Raw genomic sequence first — 21,617 nt, forward strand, 5'->3', positions numbered from 1 at the left:
AAAAATATTTTTCGATCGGAAACTCTGATTCTCTTCAGGGGATTTCCAATAATAATACCCAATCGTTTATTTAACCTTTTTTTAATACTAAAGATTTTTTATTGCATTTTTTTGGGTTTTTGGCGGGCTTATAAAATATAGTTACTATGAAAAAATGGTTAAATAAACAATTGGGTATTATTATTGGGAATCTGCTGAAGGGAAACACAATTTTCCGATCGAAAAATATTCATTTTGAAGTATTTACACTATTTCTACTAAAACTCGTTTTGCCCATATAAAATACAAGGAAAACTTTGAGCGTTTTGAGCGACCTCTAGGTATTTTTTGATTTCCTAATAAAAAAATGGGCGTACATATATTTTTTCGGTATAGAAATTTCGACTATACTACATATTTCACATGCATTTTTTAATACCACCCTAATATACAACCGCGCATACATAACTACATCTACATATCTATTTGTACTTCACTTATTACACATGTCAAGTTGATTGCCAAAAAATTTCCACAGCGACACTAGTAATTTAGGAAATTTGATTCAAACTCCTCCCTCGGCGTCATCTCTCTTTCGCTTCCCCTCCATTGCAGTCTCTATATCCTTCACGTATTACTTGCATTGGCTTTTGGTCGCTTCATTGTTGTCATTTGCCGTAAAATTTTACTTTGGAGAATTTATGACATTGCCTTAAATTCAAAGCTGAACTATCGATGCGATAAATCTTTGGGAATTTTTTTGTTAAGGCGACGTCAATGCAGTTGACAAGATGAAACAGTTAATTTTTGTGTGTGAAATGCAAATACATACATACTTAGAAAATATTTCTTATGAGATTTTGAGTTTTGTTTAGATAAAGCAGAGGGAATAAGAAAACACCTATATATGAAGTCATTTAAAAATAACAGGAATTTGTCAAAGAAGATGGATAGTAGTGATGCAGAGAACCGAGTAACCAGAACTACAGAATCGGGTTTTTTTAGAGAACCGACCGGTCTGGTTCATACAAGAACCGAAAAGGGGTCTAACGGATCCGAGAGTCAATTCAAAAAGGACCGAAAAACGATTTCAGAAGAATCAAAACTCGATTCCAAAAAATCCGAAAAACGCTTCCAGAAGAGCCCAACTTGATTCCAAAAGACCAGAAAAACGGTTTCGGAAGAAATAAGTCCAATGAACTGAAAACCCATTTGAAAAGAACCGAAAATGATTCCTACAGAACCAAAATTCGGCCCCGAAGCGCACATTGCACTAAATATGAAGATAGCAGCGCAAATTCGGTTTCGATATGTATTATAGAGTTCTGAGTTGACCTGCCAAATTTTGTTCTGCTCGAGACAATATATCATATAGCCGCCATATACCCGATATGGCCGACTGACATCAACTTCGCCTTTTATGAGGCTATCGACTTGAAGAAATTCGGTTTGTGTACTTATTATTATAGAGTCGTGAGTTGTACTACGATTTTTTTTCATCTTTGACGCTTTCAAATGGCTGTCAGCTGAGATTTGAATGCGTCAAAAGAGCAACGATGGAAACATTACTTTTTGCTTTGATTGAAACCTTACCGTGGTAAACGGGTACTTAGTTTTAATCAGGCAAATATTCTGTTACCACTTTATTGAGAAACGGAACCGGTGCAAATTCCCGGTTCTTATTGGAGCTGGACTTGACAGCTTTAGTTTTTTAAGTATTCCGAACCGCACATCACTTATAATGGAAGTGGGATAGTAATGCAAGAAATTCTCACTTAAGAAAAATGTTGTGCAAAATGTATTGAAAAGTTATGCTAAAGCAAGTCAGCTCTTGCGTGACTTCGCTGAGATCATTAAGATCCATAGCGCCACCAGATAAACTATGACAGATTATCACTGAGTACCAGGCGGAATTTTTAAGAACATCGCAGTCCTATTGGATAACTGGAACACGTTGTTTGTTCTACCCTATACTGGCGGGCGGCTTCCAGATTAGGCAGAAAGTCTGCTCCCAGGAGACTCATAAGCAGTCCGCCCGGGCACTCACAGAGGATATATTCTACTGTCTCCTCTTTCGTTCTGCTTCTCTACAGATCTTATTATTGGTCAGAGGCAGTTTATGGCATGCGATTCCCGTTTTCTTAGAACTCCATCCATTAGCCTAGCGTCCTCCCACTTGAGGGATAGGAGAAACTTAGTGAGCACTGGACACTTTGCAGCCTTGTTTTCTGGTTCACAACTTCTGCGCCTTCCGGATCATGAACAGGTCGAGCTTCAGTTTCATCGCTTGGAGTGAAATCTTCTTTGACATGCCTACGGGCCTCCTCGCTGCCTCAAATCCGCCACACTTCTTAGGGAAGTGCTGTGCGATAGTAGTGCCTTTATCGCAGTCTCACTTAAGATGTAGAGATTTACCTGTTTATTTCATAGGTTGCTGCACAGTAGCGCTGCAGTACACTGGTAGCTTTTATGAGTTGAGACTGAGCCCCGCGCAGACGACTACCGTCCTTGCGCCCTGTCCCTCTTCGACCCGTCATTATAAACATTCAAGTTGAACGAGCCAGCATTCATTATGCCCTCTTGCCAGGTTTCGACCATTATAGTCGCTTCGAAGTTCTTCCTGCAGTGCAGATCCAGGATCATGTAGTCAACCCGTCTGCGTAGAGTTGAACCTATACTACAGTTCCCGTTAGGAGTATTCGCCCATGACCATTGTAGAAGTTGCAGAGATGATAAAGAGGAAGAAATATTAGAACTATCCAGTGTAGGAATACAGGCAATCCAATATAGTCAATGAGGTTTCTGCGTTTCACAGTGGTGTCACAATGGATCTGCAGGGTCTAAATGAGTTGATCTTTTGAGCTGACTGCCACATTAATCAGTTTTAAACGCTATATTTCTGGCCGATAGGTCCGCCTGCAAGAGATGCTGCAGGGTGCTGCCGTTGATGTAGTCTTACGCGCTTCTATCATGCCGATCATTGATTTCTATTATTTTCAGAAATTTGTTTTTCCTCGTTGCTGTATACCAAACCAATACCGCAGTAATGACCTTACTATCGCCGTGTAGATCTAGTGAGCAAGAGAAGGCCACAGGTACAGCCCAGCATCTTTTTGTTACATGCATAGAATGCCACTGAGGCCTTCTTCGCGCTCTACTCTCCATTGAGGCGCCATGACTTGCTATCGAATATTATTCCCAGGTATTTGGTGCTTTGCTTCAGTTGGAGGATCACATCATGCAGCTTAGGCGTAGACCATTTCGGAACTTTGTATGACCTAGGCTGGCAGCCAGACAAAAGCACTGACGCCACGCACGGGGCGCAGCTTTTATTAAATATTATCTGGCAACTTAAAAGCATTCCATTCGCTGGCAGACTTTATTAAATGCCGCAAAACCACAGCAGCAGCCAAAGAGTAGTTGCCGCAAATAGGGTGAAAGATTGGAGCTAAAATTGAGCTTCGCAACAGGAGTTGAGCGTGCGTAATTATTTGTGAGTGTAAAAGCATATTTTTAAAAACATTAAACAGCTCATGTGCACGGTTGTCATAGTAACTGCATTCGCGGCATCCAAGTCAAATAGGAGGCCGACCTACACATTTTTGTGTGTAACAGTGGGGTTGCGTTCTTCAGAGACTACCACAATTTTCGCTATTATTTAGATATTTTTTTATTTAATCTCAACTTTATTTACTAGCTGCTGGCATGTACTACTAGCTTTGACTACTACTACTTTTTCAAGCTACTAGTAGTTTCGCATATTTTTTCCCATCTTTATCGTAAACGGCTTCTGCGTTTTTCCGCCTTGCTGTCGCTTTGTTTTGTAAAATATGCGCTCATGTGCCGCGCATTTTAATTGAACCGAATGTGGTAGGGAGCATTGCCAGCAAGCGCAGCAATAGTCCACAGCAACGACAACGACAACAACAACAGCAAAAACTGTCAATATTACAAAAACAATGCGACTAGCGCTCTATAATGGCCCTCACCATAAGTGTGTGTTACATAGTGTTGGGCACGCATACATATGTACATATGCGCCTGTATCCCTATCTCAAAATGCGTGCCACATTGCTATTTTATTAATATGTTGCACTCCGCTTGCGCGCGCGCGTTTGTGTGCGACTTCCATACGTGACAACGCCGCGCTCTGTGGCATTTATACGCTTATTGCCTTTGCATACGAAATAGCAATGCGACTTGACTTCCCTCGCGCCGCGCTTTGCCCTTTATTGCAAAAGTGTCGAACTAAGTATAGAAATGTGTAGAAAATCGCATATTGAAGCATTGAAGTAAGTTTAAATTGATTTAACCTCACGCGCTATTTGCATAAGTTAATGCAGCAAGAAGTTGAATATGAGCCCTCGACATGAAATCGGCGCTGGGAATTTTTAGAACTTTAGCTTAAAGTTGCAACAGAGTAATTATGTGAGTGTGCTTAACATCGTCGATATTAAAGTCGATGTAACCTTTCAATATAGGTATCAATTTTTGTGTTCTTATCGAGAAATTTAACCATATTTGTATTATTATCGATAAATGTGTCGATATTGGTATTGTTATTATCGATAAATTAATCGATATTTTTATGACAAAAGCGACGAAGCGACGAATTTTGAAATTATCATCTTATATTATTGATCTCTTTATCGAAATTTCTCTGGTTATCGATACAATTTTCGATATTTACATCATACAAGTGACGAAGCGACGTATTTTGAAATTAATTACTGATATTTTCGATATTATTATCGAAAACATCATCAATATTTTCACGGATAAATCGACGAGATCGCCATATGTCGAAAAAAATCACTGATTTATCTTATATCCTTATCTATGGATATTGGTATTGTTGTCGATAACTTTATCGACTTTTACGAGAGCAAAGCACAGGCGTGCCATTCGAGAGATCCGAGTTCGGGTTTTGGGAAGCGAATTTTTTTAAATCTACATTTTTGTCTTTTTAAATTTAGCTTTCTTTTAATTTTTAGATTTTATTTTAAAAAGAAAAAAAAAAATTAATTTTATTTAATTTTCTGGAGCTTAATTGATTTTTTTTGGTCTTTTAAATAAGTTTTTTTCTTTTTAATTTGATTTATGCACTTTTAAGGAACTTATTTGATTTTTTTTTTAAATAAATTGTTTTCGTTTAGTATAGTTTTGTCTTAATTTTTAGATTTTATTGTTTTAAAAACAAATCATTTTTTTTGAATTTTTTATTTTATGTATTCCTTCTTTTTTAATTTAATTTTCTTACTGAATTATTATTTTTTATTTTTTAGATAAAAATATATTTTCTTTTGAATTATTACATACTATTTTTTTATTTTTTGATTTACTTCTCATTTTTCTAATTAATTTATTATATTTTATTGTTTTAAAAAGAAAAGCATTTTTTTAAATTAATTATTTTATGTATTCCTTCTTTTTTAATTTAATTTTCTTACTGAATTATTATTTTGTATTTTTTATATAAAAATATATATTTTTTTGAATTATTACATACTATTTTTTAATTTTTTTATTTACTTCTCATTTTTCTAATTAATTTATTAGATTTTATTGTTTTAAAAAGAAAACAATATTTTTTAAATTTCATTTAATTTTTAAAAATATTTCTTATTTATTTTTGCTTAATATTCATTTTCTTTTTGTTTGTTTTCTTAATTTAATGGTTTTTTATTTATCAATTTTTATTGTTTTAAAAATAAAAACATGTATATTTTTTGAATTTAATTTAATAAAGGCGATAAACATAACGCTAAGACCTATTCGTTGTGCAGATCTTTCAATTAGTCTTTCGAAACACAGTAAAGAGCTTTCAAGATAGTTTGCGAATTGATAACGAAAGACTTTTATTTCGAAAGACTGTAGTGAGTTGAAAGGCAGTTGCCAGAATTGATCTGTTACAGTTAAAATGTAAAACCAATATCTATCCATTCAAGACTTTGTAGTATGTTGAATTTTGTATACAGAATTTAATATTCTACCCCGCCAGGTTCATAACCTTCCGTGAACACAAAGTTTTTTCCATTAGCACTGACAATTCTGTATGATCCTGCTGATATCGTTGTAGTTGTACGCCTACCCTTAACCAGTTGGTTTGGCGAGATGTGCTGCAACGATGACCATTGATCGGTCTTTCTCAGGCCGTTTTATTAACGTAAAATCGACCATTCGGAGAACATTGATCTTCCCTTCCCGTCGGTTAAATCACCAAACATGTCAATTGCTTTTTTACACGACGTCTACGTCCTTCTCAACCAGACTCCTAGTAGGGATCTCCGGCGCACCAACCGGGCAGGGTTCGTGATAGCGTGGATGATGTTCTCTTCCTGAGAATGAAATCAGAAATCACCTCAGTTTTTTTTTAACCAATCAGTCGAGAGCTGCATGGAAGACTGAAACCAGGCAGCTGCTAGGCACACTAAACGTTCCCCGACAGTCGTGTCTTCGTAACCGAAACGACCCACATACATATCTGACTAAGCCCTATCTTTGTTGAATTTATGAACTGCGACAACAACAAAAAGGCACCCTAAAATGATGGAGTGGAAGCGGTAATCTTGAGAACGCCCATCTCTTGCTCCTATTGCTACCTCTTGGTGGTGAAATAATCAGACACGTGGAATATCTTTACTACGATGTCATTCTATTTCTTGATTGGACGGAAAGTTCGAATCTACGTTTAGACTTGACCGTTCTGCTTCAAAGCAAGTTGATTACGTCAGGTCGACGCTTAGGGATGGAGGCCTTTACCGCCGTCGCGCTCGTTTGCCACCAAGAAGGAAATGGCAGCTGGAGATCCAATGTGTTTTCAAATTTAGACAGCTCTGATTGAGTTCACTGAGAAGAAGCGCATTACTCAAAGAAATCATGACTTCTAGCTTTGGCCTAAATGGCCTTCAAAATGTGAAACTACACGCCAACAGTGACAAGCGCTTTAAGAAGGACTACTAATTGTATGGCTGTTCGGCAGTTGGACGCTTTTCTCTTCAGTGTGAAAGCTTCAACTGAAATTCTTCCAGAGCCAATAATTTTCACATCTTCTTGGTCTACGCGCGAAGAATAATTAAGATTCTGAAGTCTCGCTAGAATAAAAATAAAAGCCCTCAGTACAAACGAAGCGGATTTGGAATACTGACTAACCTGGATAGTCGTCAAGAATTACACGAAACATTGAGTGTAGGGCGTCTCCGCAAAACGACGGAAATTTCAAAAGAAAAATTGGCAAATATTGGAAAATGTGTGTGTGTTCTTTCCGTAGCCAGCATTTTTGCCAATATTGTAAGTCCTACTAACTTAACAGTTGCGGTAGGCAACGGAAATGGCTTTGCAATGCTTTGCAATGTATTTTTGCTTGCAACAAATATTTGTAATGCAAATAAGGAGCGACTAGTTTTGAATGCGTAATGAAGGGGGATATGCTTATCTCTAGACTGCCGGGAGTCGACTTTGTGTCTCTTAAAGCAGCTCATTTCGAATTCCGACAGCGCGATTTCCTATCGCGCAGACGTAAACGACAGTGGTTTAGCGACCGGAAGACATGACTTTGTGAAAGGAATAACAATTACTCCGATATTACTCAAGCTAATTTTTATAGCATGCTATATTTTCTAGCAACTTACTACAAGTTAACTTTCCTAACCACTAGTTTTTTTCTCTTTCTCTTTGCAGTCTCGCGATGTTCCGCATAAGTTTCGCAAATATTTAACCGCGCCTTCCGAAGTAAACTTAAAACAATTCGGTTAATCGCAATCGGCGTCGCGCTCGCGTTCGCGCTCACAAATGTCTGACGAAGTGCCTTCGGGGCGCTTATCGCAAATCTTCAACTCGCTCACCAATCTCCAGCAGCAACAGCAACAAGCGCGCCGCGGCTCCGCCTCTTCATCATCGCCTTCGCCCGCCGATTCGGGGCGCGCCACACCCGCGACCGCTGCCAACGTTAGCGCACAGCCATTTGCCTTTCATCATCAACATTTCAGCAATCACGCGCATGCTTACTATGCGCGCGCGCAGGATGGCAACGCTTATTTGCATACCTTCCCGGCGGCGGCGGCGACGCAAGCGCATCATCATCAACAGCACTTGCATCACATGCATGCGGCGGCGCATTACTACGTACAACAGCAAACGCATGCACAACAGTTACAGCAACAGCAAGTATATAGCGGCGCGCAGCAGCAAATGTCGCTGCCGCCCATGTACGCCTCACAGTCGCTGACCTCTTCGCCTTTGCTCACCAAGCGCGCCACTTCATTTAGCGGTAATATACCGCTTGCGCGTCCGCAATGTGAAAATTTGGCGGCGATGCGCATCTCGGCGGCGACCGGTGCGGGCTCTGGTTCTAGTGGTAGTGGCGTCTCGCAGTCGACGCCTAATAGTCCGCGACTAATGCCGCGGCGCGCTCAACGGCCACCACCTATACCGGCAAAGCCTAGTGTGGCAACGCTGCAGGGTGCAAACGCGAGCGGCTGTAGTGGCGCTGCGCCAGTCGCCAGCAATAGTGGTGCTGTATCAAAAAAATCTGCCGCCAGTGGTGCCGATCGCCCGGAGAAGATGGACGTGTGCGCTGGCCAAACGTCTACCGCCGCCGCGCCTGTCAATCCTGGCTTAGCCGCGCTGGATACTGACGCGCCTTGGCCGCATTTCTCTACGCTCACCGAACACTTGGACGTGCATCAGGTGAACAACTACGCGCAACCGGTGCCCGAGGTGAGTAGAGCTTCTCTCAATTTTGAAGGAGTATTTACATTGGTCGAGGTTCTGAAAATTATTTAAATTTATGCATCCTGATCTTATTTCGCCTCTCTCTTTTTCTCTTCCAGATCAACTGGCAAGAACGCTGTCTCGAACTTCAACTCGAATTGCATCGCTCTAAAAATCAAGCTGGCCGCATACGTGATATGCTGCGTGAAAAGGTGAGTGCTTTTCTGTGTCAAAACATTTCTAAATTTAAGTCTCATAAATTCTGCGCCTAAAAGTAGACTACGTGCAAAAATTTTATGCTTGAAGTGTCTCTGGAGTTCTTCATAGCCAAAAATGCGCTTGTACGCTGTCACGCATAATCACAATTAAATGCGCTTTTGGGATTAATTCAAACGAGCGAATGGAGAGACACGACCACAACCAGGCGACAGGTCATTGAAAAAAATTTTAAAACAAGAAATCATACTCTACTTGTTTGGGGGGGCAGGCAAAAAGTGGCGACACATAGTCGCAAGGATTAATAGATGGAAATGAGAAAGAATGTGTGAGAATCTATGATTTTGGCAGTGGTTGCTTTGGTGAATGTTGGCATCATCCAAAAATTAAATGTCCTTGATTTTGTTCATCTGTTGTGTGGGGCTGCATATTTCTTTCAATGTTTAGTACGTATGTATGTGTGTATGTGGGAACTTTTGGTGTACCCGTCGTGCTGGTCATTAGTTCGCTATGTCTATTCGAATGTATGTATGTATGCAAGTATGTATATGTGTGTGTGTGTAATGAGTGCTGGTTGTGCTGACAGTTGTCGAGGATTCTTTAATCTTCATCAACGAATGATCTGCACATGCAGAGGCTCATATTCAACCAAATGAATATAGGCAGATTAGAATGTTCACTAGGAGGCGTATGAAATTAAAAACGAAAAATAAAAGCAAAACAGCAGAAAACTTTTTATAATCATCTGGCGTTTAGGCATAGCTAATTAAATAGGTGTAAAGATGAATCTTAAAAATAATCAAACAATGTGGAGATATAAAAAAATTGCTAAATTTTTTAATTGAAGATGCAAACTTTGGTCACATAGATTGCCATTTCCTATACAAAAATTTAAAAAGTTTGATTTCTAAACTTAAAAAATAGGTTTCCAAAAATTAAAAAATATTAAAGTTAGTTAGAAGTTGAAATTTGAGTATTAAAATTTACTTCAGGGAATTTAGAAATTTGGAGATTTTCATAAAATTATAAAATTTTTTAATTTGGAAAAAGAACGGAAATTTGATATGTTCAGAAAGAATAATTTTTTATTTCTAAACTTTTGAGAGCTAAAAATTGAAAAATCCCTTAAACTAATTAAAATTTGATTGGTATAACATTAAAAAATAATATGGAATATAAAATCATTTTTAGAATAGCGTTTTTTTTTTTCTTATTAAGCACGAACCATGAAACTATAGACGGCAAAAGAAAATAACGAATATTTTCTGGCTAAATAGCACAACTTGTTTTCAATGGAATACAAAATTTAATTTCGGAAATCTTGAAATTTGAAATTTTAACAAATAACTGCAAAAAGGGTAGGTATTTAAATATTAAAAAGAAAGTAAATTTAAATTTTTTTGAGAACAGAAATCTTAAAATTAGAAAATTTTACAAATAACTGCAAAAATTGTATTTAAAATTTAAATAAATAAATAAAAACAATTAGATACAAAAAAAAATTGTAAGAAGTAAAAAAGCACGAAAAACTTTTTGTATACATAATAAAAAAAAATTAAGAACAAATTAAAAAAAAATCAAAAATTGCCAGAAATTTTCTGTCTAAAATTTGGATTAAAAAAATTGAGTTTTCGGAAACTATTAAATTAAGAAATTTCAACAAATAACTACGAAAATACAATTGAACTGACTGATTATATAAAATAATATTTCATTCGGTTACAAAAAAGAACAAAAAATTGTTCAGAAGTTTAAAAGATTTAAAAAATGTGGTAGATGGATTAAGTAAAAAGTTAACTAAAAATAGAACACAATACAAAAAAAGGCCTGCTTTCTGGTTAAAATTTGGATAAAAAATTGCTGTTTCGGAAATCTTAAAAGTAGAAGTATCAACAAATGCAGCTGCAAACATTTTATTGAAATTTGACTTTTTTTAATATACTAGATATACATATAAAACGATATTTCTTTTGGTTACAAAAATTTGTTCAGAAGTGTAACATATTTTTTGGTAAAAATTAAAACAAATCAAATAAATTTACCAAAATTTTGTGGCAAAGGTTGCAGTTTACAAAGGAGAACCCCAAATTCGTTTAAATTCGATGTCAGGAATTTTAAAATTTAAAAAACTTCAAAAGATTATACATTTTTTATTTGAAAAGAAAAAACGGAAAGTTGATTTTTAAGTATAAACTGAGTTTCTAATTTACGAGAATTTGAAACGCTTCCCAAATAATCAAAAGTTATTTGGACAGTACTTTCAAAAAGATTAGAAAGTCTAAAAATATTCACAAAATAATCAAATGTTATTTGGAAAGAATTAACAAGAAACAATTTTATAACCATAAAAAATGTCCATATGTGCATTTGTACATTTCCAAAATTCTATGGTTTACGAAGCACAAAATATTTACAAAAATATTCTGAATATTTTTTTGTAGATTGCCTAAATTCTTTGGTTTACGAAGCACAAAATATTTACAAAAATATTTAGAAACAAACAGTTTTCAGAACTTTTTTGCCTAAGATTCCCGTCCATTAAAAAATTAGGGAAATCTCAAAGATATAAACATTTTAATTTATGAAATAATGTGAACAATTTTATTGGAACTATTAATGCAAATAATAGATTTTCTCGTAAAGTGGTGTTTAGGCATTATTCTACGCAAAAATTTGCTTTGCGAGTCAAATATTAATTTTTTTTATAACAATTGCCCTTCGAAAATATGAAAACAATTTATAGCTAAATAATAAATATGAATACTTAAGAAAACAGAAATGATGATTTTGTAAAGTTGAGAAAAGAAGGGATTTCAAAAACAAATTTTTGAATATATTTTTTAATTAGATATTTTTTAGCAGCCTTTTTATAAACATTTATTTCGTGTTTGAAAATAAAATTTTTGAATTAAAAAATTTAAACAAAATTTATGAAAACAAATTCAGAGTCAAATCACAAGTTTTTGAAAAATATTATTTTTTAATAATATCTGTTATATTTTTTGGAAACCTTTTCATAAACATTTACTTAAAAAACTAAAAAAAAATATTTAAAAAAATTCAGACCCATATAACATTAATACTTAAAACAATAATTTTGCAAGTGATGCTTTTGTAAATGTAAGAAAGGGAAAAATTTCGAAAGACCAATTTTTGGAAAATATTGTTTTTAGTAAACTGTTTGGATGCTTTTAATAAAAATTGCTGTAGCAATTTGAATGCAATTGTTGAATTTTTGAAAATTTAAACAAATAATATATTTTTTTGAATTTAAAAATATTTTTTGAGAAACACATTTTTTGAAAAGAAAGTTCTAGAGGTTTAGTTTTTTAAATTTTTTTGTTTAGCAATTCTTATTCGTATTAAAAAATTATTATAAATATAATTTAATTTTCAAATTTGGAAAAAGTGAACTTCAGAAAAAAATGTCTGCAAAAAAGTGATTTTAATTTTTTAATTAATTTTTTTTTTAAGTAAAAAAAACATATTTTAAAAGTTTTTATATATTTTTTTTGAAGTTTGGAAAATCATTGAATTTGAAAAATTTAACATTTGTTTGAAAATTTTAATATTTTTGGGTAGTTATTTATTGGGTTTACTATTGGGTTATTTATTGGTCATTACGAATTATATTCCATAAGACAAGAAAAAAATCTAGGGTGGCTGAAGTTGTGCGACCTTTCTTTGACTCATACAAAAAATTTACTAATTCAAATCCTTCCAAAACTTTTTGTTTTATACATACATACATATTTTTCACTCCATTGTCTAAATATTGCAGGTGCTATCTTTATTAGTTTTTAATATTTTTGAAAGCTATTTAATTAATTTCCTCGTTAATTTGCTTTGCAAACATACTATTAATTTACTCAATAACAAAAATATTCAATCAGCAACTTTTTAATTGCATATTTCACGGCGTAATTTATACATTAACAACCCATTTTGTGTAGCCTTCTTTTTATATTCGCACAACTCTTTCACCCGCACTGAAATCCGCTCATTAGAACCCTCACCGCTGTCACCAAATTTCGAACGTTTCGCGCATACTAATTCATCGCCAAAAATTTAACCCCAATAAAGCTGTCATTAGACACAACAAAGGCAACCCCAATTTTTTCACCGTGGCATAGTATTTGAATTTTTCAATTGCTTAGACATATTTAAGCACTTTTTAATAAGTAAATTTTATGACTAAGCACGCAGACAACACATTTGGGAAAATTGAGGAGAAAAAAAAGTAAATCAATTAATTCAGTTGTCACACGCCAAATGAATGCGAACGAGGTGAATGGGGAGTGTGGTGTGGAATTAAATAGCGGTTATGATTGGAAAATTGATTTTGAAAGGGGTGCGTCTCCGCGCTTACTGATTTCAATTTTAAAATTTAATTCAGAGGCCAAGCAATTCACATATTTTCGCGCTTCTGGTTGACGCTCTAAAAATGAGCTGCTATCTACATTGTTAAAGCAAGCTACAAGCGAACTACATATTTAACTCCACTAATTGGATGCAAAAAATTTCGCACTTGCAGCACAAAAAAAAAGTTGATAAATCTTCTAAAAATCCCGCATCAATAATAATACAATAAAACCGCAAAACGCGCGCACCCAGACACGAACACATAGCCAATTTATCGCGCTCGCGACTCTAGCAATTTGTTAGGCAATAAATAGTTGTGTTGCAACAACAATAATAACAAGAATAGCAAGAACGCAGTGACAATAAAAGTGAAAATGTTTGAAACGGTAGGCAAACAACAACAATAGTATTGATATTGCAACAACATTGTGGGCAGCCAAATTGTAGTATTTGGCAACAATGTTGCGCGCCTGAAAGTATGCAGTAAAATGTCAAGCAATGAAAAGGACAATTGGCAAGATGCCCGGCGCAAAGCTATCGCAAAAATTACTGGAAGCTAGAGAAGTCAGAGAAAGTGTGTTGGAACAAAAGAAGTGTAAAAGGAGAAAGTAAGAGGAGAATGTGAACAGAAGGTGTAAAATGTGAGAACAGGGGCAAGGTGGTTGCATCACAGTTTTTAAGAGTAAAACCACTGCCAGCCAAAAATTTATATGCCGAGATATTATGCAGGTATTGCTGCGATCAAGTCTAGTTGAATTTTTTTCATTTTGTTGTATCTGCAGATTTTTTTTGCGCGCTTCAAAAATTATTACAGTTACCTATTTTTGGCAAACAAAAAATACCACAAAAGTGCAAAATTAAGGTAAAAACTCACCAGCGTAGCGACGAAGTATAGCATTTTATGCGCCACCGACTTGGCTGCCGAAAAGTGAAATGGTTCCAAAAACCAAAACACAATAAGCCGTAAACTGCATAAATGTACATATTTCGCAACAAAATTATGGCCAAACATATTGCAACATTCTTGTAAGGTAATAAAATACAAGTTTAGTACCGCCAAAAAAAAGAAGAAAACATAAATAAAACATGAAAAAATTGCGCATGAAATTGTGTAAATGCCAGATACCGGATAATAAGTGCACAGAGGGCGCAGAGAGCAATTGTTGGCTGAAATCGTTATTTGGCAATAAAAAATTTAATGGTCAACTAAGTTGGTGCAAAATCGTATGATAATTTTTTGTGTAAGGCTAGCCAATAGTAATAGTAATATTAGCTAAATAATTTGTCTGCTGTTAGTAACTCTTCTCGTTATATTTTTCATAAAAAAGTGTTCCTAATCATTTTAGGACTTTTAGCCCATTAAAAATATGTGAGAGATGATCTATTAGAGCCTAAGCAAATTAAAAAAAATTTTAAGCCAAAATATATTTTTAAACTAAAATTTTTGTACTAATTTTTTTAGACCTTTTTCAAATTGTTCTTTAAAAACCAATAAAAAAACTTATAAATAGTAAATAGTAACAGATTTTAGGTTTTTGAATTTGAATAGAAATGCTAAAAAAATTTTGGACTAAGTTTGTTAGTTTTTTTAAAATTCCTTATATTTACTTCTTAAAATTTTTAAATTTATTTTGTTTTATTTAATTTTATTTTTACTTTTCGCAGGACTTAGAGAATACCCCTATAATTTTTCTATGTGCAAAATAAATGTTTCAAAACCCGTTTTTTTTTAGCCTAGAAAGCGTTAGGCCCAAAACCCCTGATACTGCTCTCTCAATAAATATTTTGTTCGCAGGCGTAATATTTAGTTTTCTCAGAAATTTTATATTTATAATTTTAATTTCTTATAAAGGTGGCAACTCTATTATATATTTATTTACTCAGGAAGCCAAAAGTGTTCTTAAAGAACATAGGACCCTTTCCTTTTCAGTTATATTTCACCGAATTAGATAATTCATTAACTTAACTTTTTGATATTCGGCAACGCTACTAAGGTATTTTAGTATACATTTATTCATAAATGAAAATTGCCATGAACTGACTTCATCAATTATTTAAAATGTTTTAAATTTTTAATACACGGCAACCCTATTTAAAATTTATCATACTGAAACAATTATTTTACTGCAATAATAAGTATTTTAGTCGATTTTAATGTTGAATAATACATTTTATTTTTATTTGTAATTTTTTTTTTAAGAACCCCATGATATCCTAATACTGAAAGCTTAAATTAAAGCTTAAAGTCTATTTATATTTTATATCATTTATTTCAATAGGTAAAAGTAATACTTTTTGATAGTAATAATTATTTTTAATTTGAATATTTTATAGCTGGCAACACTACTTAAAAATAATGTATTTATTGATGCACTCTTAACTTACTTTAAACATATATGTACATAAATACATTTAATAAAATAACAAATTAAATTTGTTACATAGGTGGCAACTCCCCTTTGAAAAAATTTCCAGATTAAAGTGCTATTAAATTTTTTTTATTTGGTACCCATATTATTTTAGTTAACTTAAACTTTAAATTCACAAACTTGCTTTGAATAAGTGGCAACTCTGTTAAAAAATAAAATTGCTGGAGCTTTCTCAAACCTACAAATTTTGTTTACCATCCAGTTTTTCTAATATTTTCCATCTAAGACGGCTAAAAATCGAAGTGTCTAGCTATTTTCATATTTTTTTATGCGATTTTTTTGACTAAATTTCAATGTGCACATAAAATAAGTATATGTTTCTAATATATTATAATAAAAATGCCTGCATGTCCTTGAATAGGACAAATGTGTGGTTTTAAAGCATAGGCCAGTGAAATCGGCCGATTGTTTTCGCAGTTTACCCCGAACGAAGAAGTTGAATTTTTATCTTAAGTATTCGAAAAGGACAGCTAATTAGAACCGGCATCTACACAAAATATAAAAACATACCCACCGTCCTTAGTGAGCCACGAAATCTACTTCAGTTAAGTGTTTCCTAAACCTTAGAGGAGCCGGAGCCCGCAATGCGAAACCGTTGACTAATTTAAGGATGCCTTACCATCTTTAAACAAACAACTTCACAATTCCATCCAACACCTACAGAAATATTTTTCAAAAACTAAATAAAAACTCCACTCGGAAAACTTTTTTCCACATTCAGCTTGCTACAAATTCTGCTTTCAGTTATATGTAAATATATACTACTTTCAATCGTTTGAAAAAAAACCGCTTTCCATTTTGCATACTTAAAGGCTGTTAATAAATTCATTACCCGCTTCATTGTGCATTCAAGCGCAACCATGAAACTCAGCGAAAGCACAAATGTTCACAAATCAATGCAGCGTTGCATGCTTTTAGGCGCATAAGATGATTAATTTTTAAACAACTGCGGAAACGGAAAAAGGAGAAAAAACGTACTTGTAATCGAAATAATAAATTTTATGCGAAAAGAAAAAATGTAGTGCGCGGCAAAAAAAAAATAAAATTCAAGAGAATAATTTGTTTGAAAAAATATTTCTCTGCGAATAAATAAGTTCTCATCCGAGCATAAAATATTTCTTCACCATTTCCACAAATAACAACAACTATGAGTACTATTAAAAATTTTATCATGCATTTTTCGCGCTTCCGCGCCTTCATTTCCGCTTGTTTACTACTTGAAATGGAAATTTATAGTGGCTGGCATTGCTGTTGCATTTCGATTCTTTTTTTTTTATTGTAATTTTTATGGTTTTGGGTTTGCTGGGCATGTGGAGGGGTGAAAGCTTATGATTGCATAAATAGTCAATGACAAAATTGTCATTGTTTAACATAATTTGATGCGGTTGAAGTGGTCCGCAAGTTTTTATGGCAGCGAGCGTTTTGTGTTAGAAGTAATGAGTAGTTTTGAACCGATTACCCGTTCAAAAAATGAAACAAGGTTGGTTTTAAAGGGCGCTAGCGCATTTGTTTACTTCAAAAACGAGTTTTTTGCTAAAAGACAAGTAAAAAAGTTAGTTTCTGGGAAAACCCGGTTACTCGATAACCAATTCAAGCTATGCGAATATTTTAACCGAAGAATGCATTAAGAAAAAATACAAGTGCTCGTAGACAATAGTAACAATATTAAAAAATTATAAAAAGGGTATTTGCAAAAACCGATTACTCGTCACAAAAGAGTTTTAAAGTATTACTCAAAAGCTATGCTAAAATTATTTGTTTCGTGCAGCAAAACGCGGTTATTTTCACTATCAAGAAATTACAGTGAAGCTTAGCAATCTTTTTTTTTTGAAAATTCAATCAAAAACCGGATATTCGATGAGCTCTCGTATTGTTCTTGGATGGTAAAAAAACCGGTTAACCAGAAAATTTTTATTTTTTTTTAAGTCATCTGTCAGTCATAAAAATTTTCTGCTCATATGTTTTTAGTTCTTAAAACAAATAAATACTAAGAATTACTTGTGAAAAATATTGTAGCTTACGACCTTGGGTTTTAATTGTGACAGTAAAACCGGTTACTCAACAGCTTGTTTTGCTGTATATATTTTTTAGTCTTCGTATACACTTTGCAACAGAGGTATCATAGTACTGAAATATGCTCAAAACGCCACTTTAGCAAAAAAAAAAACCGATTACTCGGTAATCACATACTTCTTTTTGGTCCCCAAGCTATAAGAATGAAGAAAATCAAAGGCAAAAAACGTGTTTATCGAGAGTCGTAAGAACCATATTAAAGAAAAATAAGAAAAAAATTATGTGACTATAGAACCAGGTAACTTGTTATCATTTACTTTCATATGCATAATTTTTAGTCCCCGAAATTGTGCTAACTGTAGTAGTGATATTTTTAGGAAAAAATGTCGAAATACAAATTTCAGTTCAGATGCTTTAAAAGCGGTTAACAGAAAAAATTATTATTTGCTGAAAGAAAACCGGTTACGTGAAGAGAAGTTACTTCCTCAGTAATTCTATTTAAAATTACTAAAATAAATGCTTTTACTTTTACTATTAAAATATATATATACTCGCAAGACTTGAAACATCCGTTTGGATCATTGTTAAAAACAACTGAATTAATAACTTTCGGCGGGAAATAAAACCGGTTAATATACAAATTTTAGTTTTCATATGCATACTTTTCAGCCTTGAATGTAAATTGAGAATATTTATATTTTATACTTTTCCTCATCAATAGTTCTTGTAACAATTAAACCAGTTAACCGGTAACCATACAATTTCATTTAAATATTTGTAAGTCCGTAGTTTCAGGAATTCGAGAAAAGACAATCTTTTAAGTAAAAATTTGTGTTTTGTAGCGTTGATACCGGGTAATCGGTAACCATTTACTTTCCTAGGCATATAATTTGCATGTCTCACCATTCATGCAGTTGAAGTTACAGCAAAAAAATATATATGCCGGAATAACGCTCACTTTGTGCTATAATAAAACCGGTTACCTGGTACTCAATTTTCTCTCTATCGATATTTTGAACTCAGTGAATGTTTCCTACCAATCAATTTTACAATTACAAAAAATATACTCAAGTTGGAGACTAATTTTACTTTGCAATGTCACAAGTTAACCGGTAACCACCTATTAATTTTCGCGAATTTCCGTCCCCTATTCGGCTCATTTGTCGTTTGGCTGTTTGGAAATTTATTAAAAAAAATATCTTAGGAATTTTCGCCAAAACCGGTTACTCAATAATTAAATATTTGCTGAGTTAAATCTTTCTTACCCAAAACCTCAAGTTCACGACATTTTTAATTTTAAAACCTGCTAAAATATGTTTTTACCAGGCAAAGAGCCGATTACTCATTGTAGCTTTAAATCCGCCAATAAAAAAACATGCATTTTTTGTAATTTTCCAAAGTTCTACTCCAACAAAATTGCAATTTTTCACTTGCAATGCAAGCATATGTAAATATATGCAGGCACACTCGCACACACCGCGCCTGAACGCCTATGCATATGCAACAGTTGCTGGCGTATGCATATTTTCCACACACCATACGCCCTACACACACACACACACACACACACACACACACACACACACACACACACACACACACACACACACTCACACACACTCACATCTACATCGCATTGGCGTTATGTTTATCGTGACTTGTTCTATTTAAATAGACACAATGAATGGCGTACAAGTCATTGCGCCCCGATGTAGGTAACGCATTCTACTAAGTTGCACAGCAGCGGTGGAAGGCAGACAGGCGGGCGTGTGGGCCGCCAGTCGTTGGATGAATGTATGCAAATAAAGCAAATCTACGAAAAGTGTGTTAGTATTTGCATGGCTTTGTTTCAATAGACAATCATCGCATGTCTACAAAAACACATATTCGCTTAAATGTATGCTACGAAAGTATCAACGGGCTTCCGGTAAATGACACAGGCCAGGAAGGATGCGCGTAAGCGTTCGAATGTAGTGAATATGGATTTTTAAAATAGAGGGCGGTGGTGCAGTGATCATATAACGGGCACATATTTGTTCACTGCATGAAAAATCTGTCAGCACACCCACAGGCACATACACACACACACACACACGTGCGCAAATATCGTAGCTCGTTCGCTATAAATATGTTGGCATAAAAACTGCCATATTTCACCTACATATGTCATTTGCGTTGGCTGGTTGACAGTTACAGAAGCACCGGCTGTGCTGTGCTTTATCATTGCCTCTATGTAGGCGTTGCTTATTATAATGGCTTCAACATGCAGTATATTTTTTGTAGTTTCAGTTATCAGCTGAAAAGTTGAAGTTGTTGAAGTGCATTGAAGAAAGTTAGTATATATTATGGTAGCAGGTGTATTTTCTAACAGTTAAAGTGCATTAACCGACTTTTAGGCGCACATGCATGCGCTGGCGTCAAGAGACTCTTTGCTTAATAAGCGTGCATCATATATGAGCGGCTGTGAAGCTTCTGAGTGGCCTGCCTGCAAAGAGCTAGTGCTATATTGATCATTTGGCGATATTTTTAAGAATAATGTGGCATACTTTTAGGCTATTAACTTTATAGGAATAATCTTTGTTGCAGATCTCAAAATAAGTTAAGGCCTGATGTTTAAAAAAGGGCAAAAGTGCTATAAGAATATATCCCTTGGGAAGAGATTATGCTCGGAGAAGAAAATAAAGCATACTTTTAGGCGATGATTTAAGTGAGTAATAAAAATTCTTGTTCTTATAATTTTTGATTAGCTTGTGTGCCAATTCAGTAAATATCAAATTTTCGTTCAACAAAAAAAAGTAGTTCACTCCGAGTATACTCAGGCGCTCAGTAAGCGTATATTTTGCTGTGTAGCAAAATAATTAGCCTATTTTTAGGTGCCTGAAGTTATTTGGAGCGGTTTATTGTTTGAAGGATGAGCTCTTTATTATATTCTTTTGGGTCTGTCTTTTTTTGTGGTTGCTTTTGAGTCATACTACAGATTTTTTTTATTGTTTTTCGAAAAGAAAATTCATTGAACCGAACTGAATTTCATTTAAAAGGTTTTTCGAAATCAAAATGTAGCATACTTTTAAGTGCTCTAAGGTATAGATAATACCCAAAGCTTGCACTAAGAGCCTTTGGGGGCCTTATTTTGGCTTTTGGCTTCAATTAAGCACACTTTTGTTCATAGAACATTTTTTACATAATTTTAGGGGCTTAAGTTTTTCTAACCGATTTTTATAAGCACTTTCATAGCCTTTTTATTTCTTTTTTATCAACACTAATAAGTGCTTGGGATAAATTGCTTTGAGCTTTACTGAATTATATTTATGAAAGCAAAATACAGCATACTTTTAGGCGGTATAAAATTTAAAACAAAATTTTTAAATCTGATATGGTATTTTCGATATAAAGGCAGCTACAGAGCAGAAAATTGCTTAAGAGGCAAACCTATTACATACTTCTAGGCACTAAAATTTACCTCAATAGATCAATATTATTTTTAAACAAAAATTACAGCTTTTTTTGTTTTTTTTACTACAAACGCTGAGAAGTTATTTTCGATAAAATGCATTGATTTGTGAATACAAAATATAACATCCCTTTATGCGCTCCAATGTGCAAAGCTATATTTGATATTGTTGAATTTTTTTATGATTTTTGGCCTGGACATGAAATTGCCTAAAAACTTTTTGCATACTTTTAGGCGCCGAAAATTTATCTAAGTCGTTGCGAACAAATATTACAGATTTTTGGTATGTTTATACATAGTAATTTAATTTAGTTTTTTTATTAAATTTACTTGGGGGCTTGGAAAGCAAATTATTGCACATTTTTAGGCGCTCGAATTTACAAAGATATTTAAAATATCTGAAATGGGATTTTTAAAGCAACGTGCGTCCTTGCCAGAGTTTTTCCTTGTAAATA

At 34.1% G+C, this 21,617-nt stretch overlaps 1 protein-coding gene across 10 annotated transcripts in view; it reads left to right on the forward strand.

The window, feature by feature from the left end:
- Positions 1-21,617, forward strand: part of LOC118748707 (uncharacterized protein CG43867) — a 348,463-nt gene that overhangs the window by 34,461 nt on the left and 292,385 nt on the right. For all 10 annotated transcript variants that reach the window (XM_036483332.1, XM_036483335.1, XM_036483333.1 and 7 more), the window contains 2 exons: positions 7,660-8,697; positions 8,811-8,903. In XM_036483332.1, coding sequence (XP_036339225.1) covers positions 7,771-8,697; positions 8,811-8,903 — 1,020 coding nt within the window. In that variant the 5' untranslated portion in view covers positions 7,660-7,770. The remainder of the gene's footprint in view (positions 1-7,659; positions 8,698-8,810; positions 8,904-21,617) is intronic.

This window comes from Rhagoletis pomonella, unplaced genomic scaffold, assembly GCF_013731165.1.
Source record: "Rhagoletis pomonella isolate Grant_MI unplaced genomic scaffold, Rhpom_1.0 Rhpom_scaffold_00013, whole genome shotgun sequence".
NCBI classification, from domain to species: Eukaryota; Metazoa; Arthropoda; class Insecta; order Diptera; family Tephritidae; genus Rhagoletis; species Rhagoletis pomonella.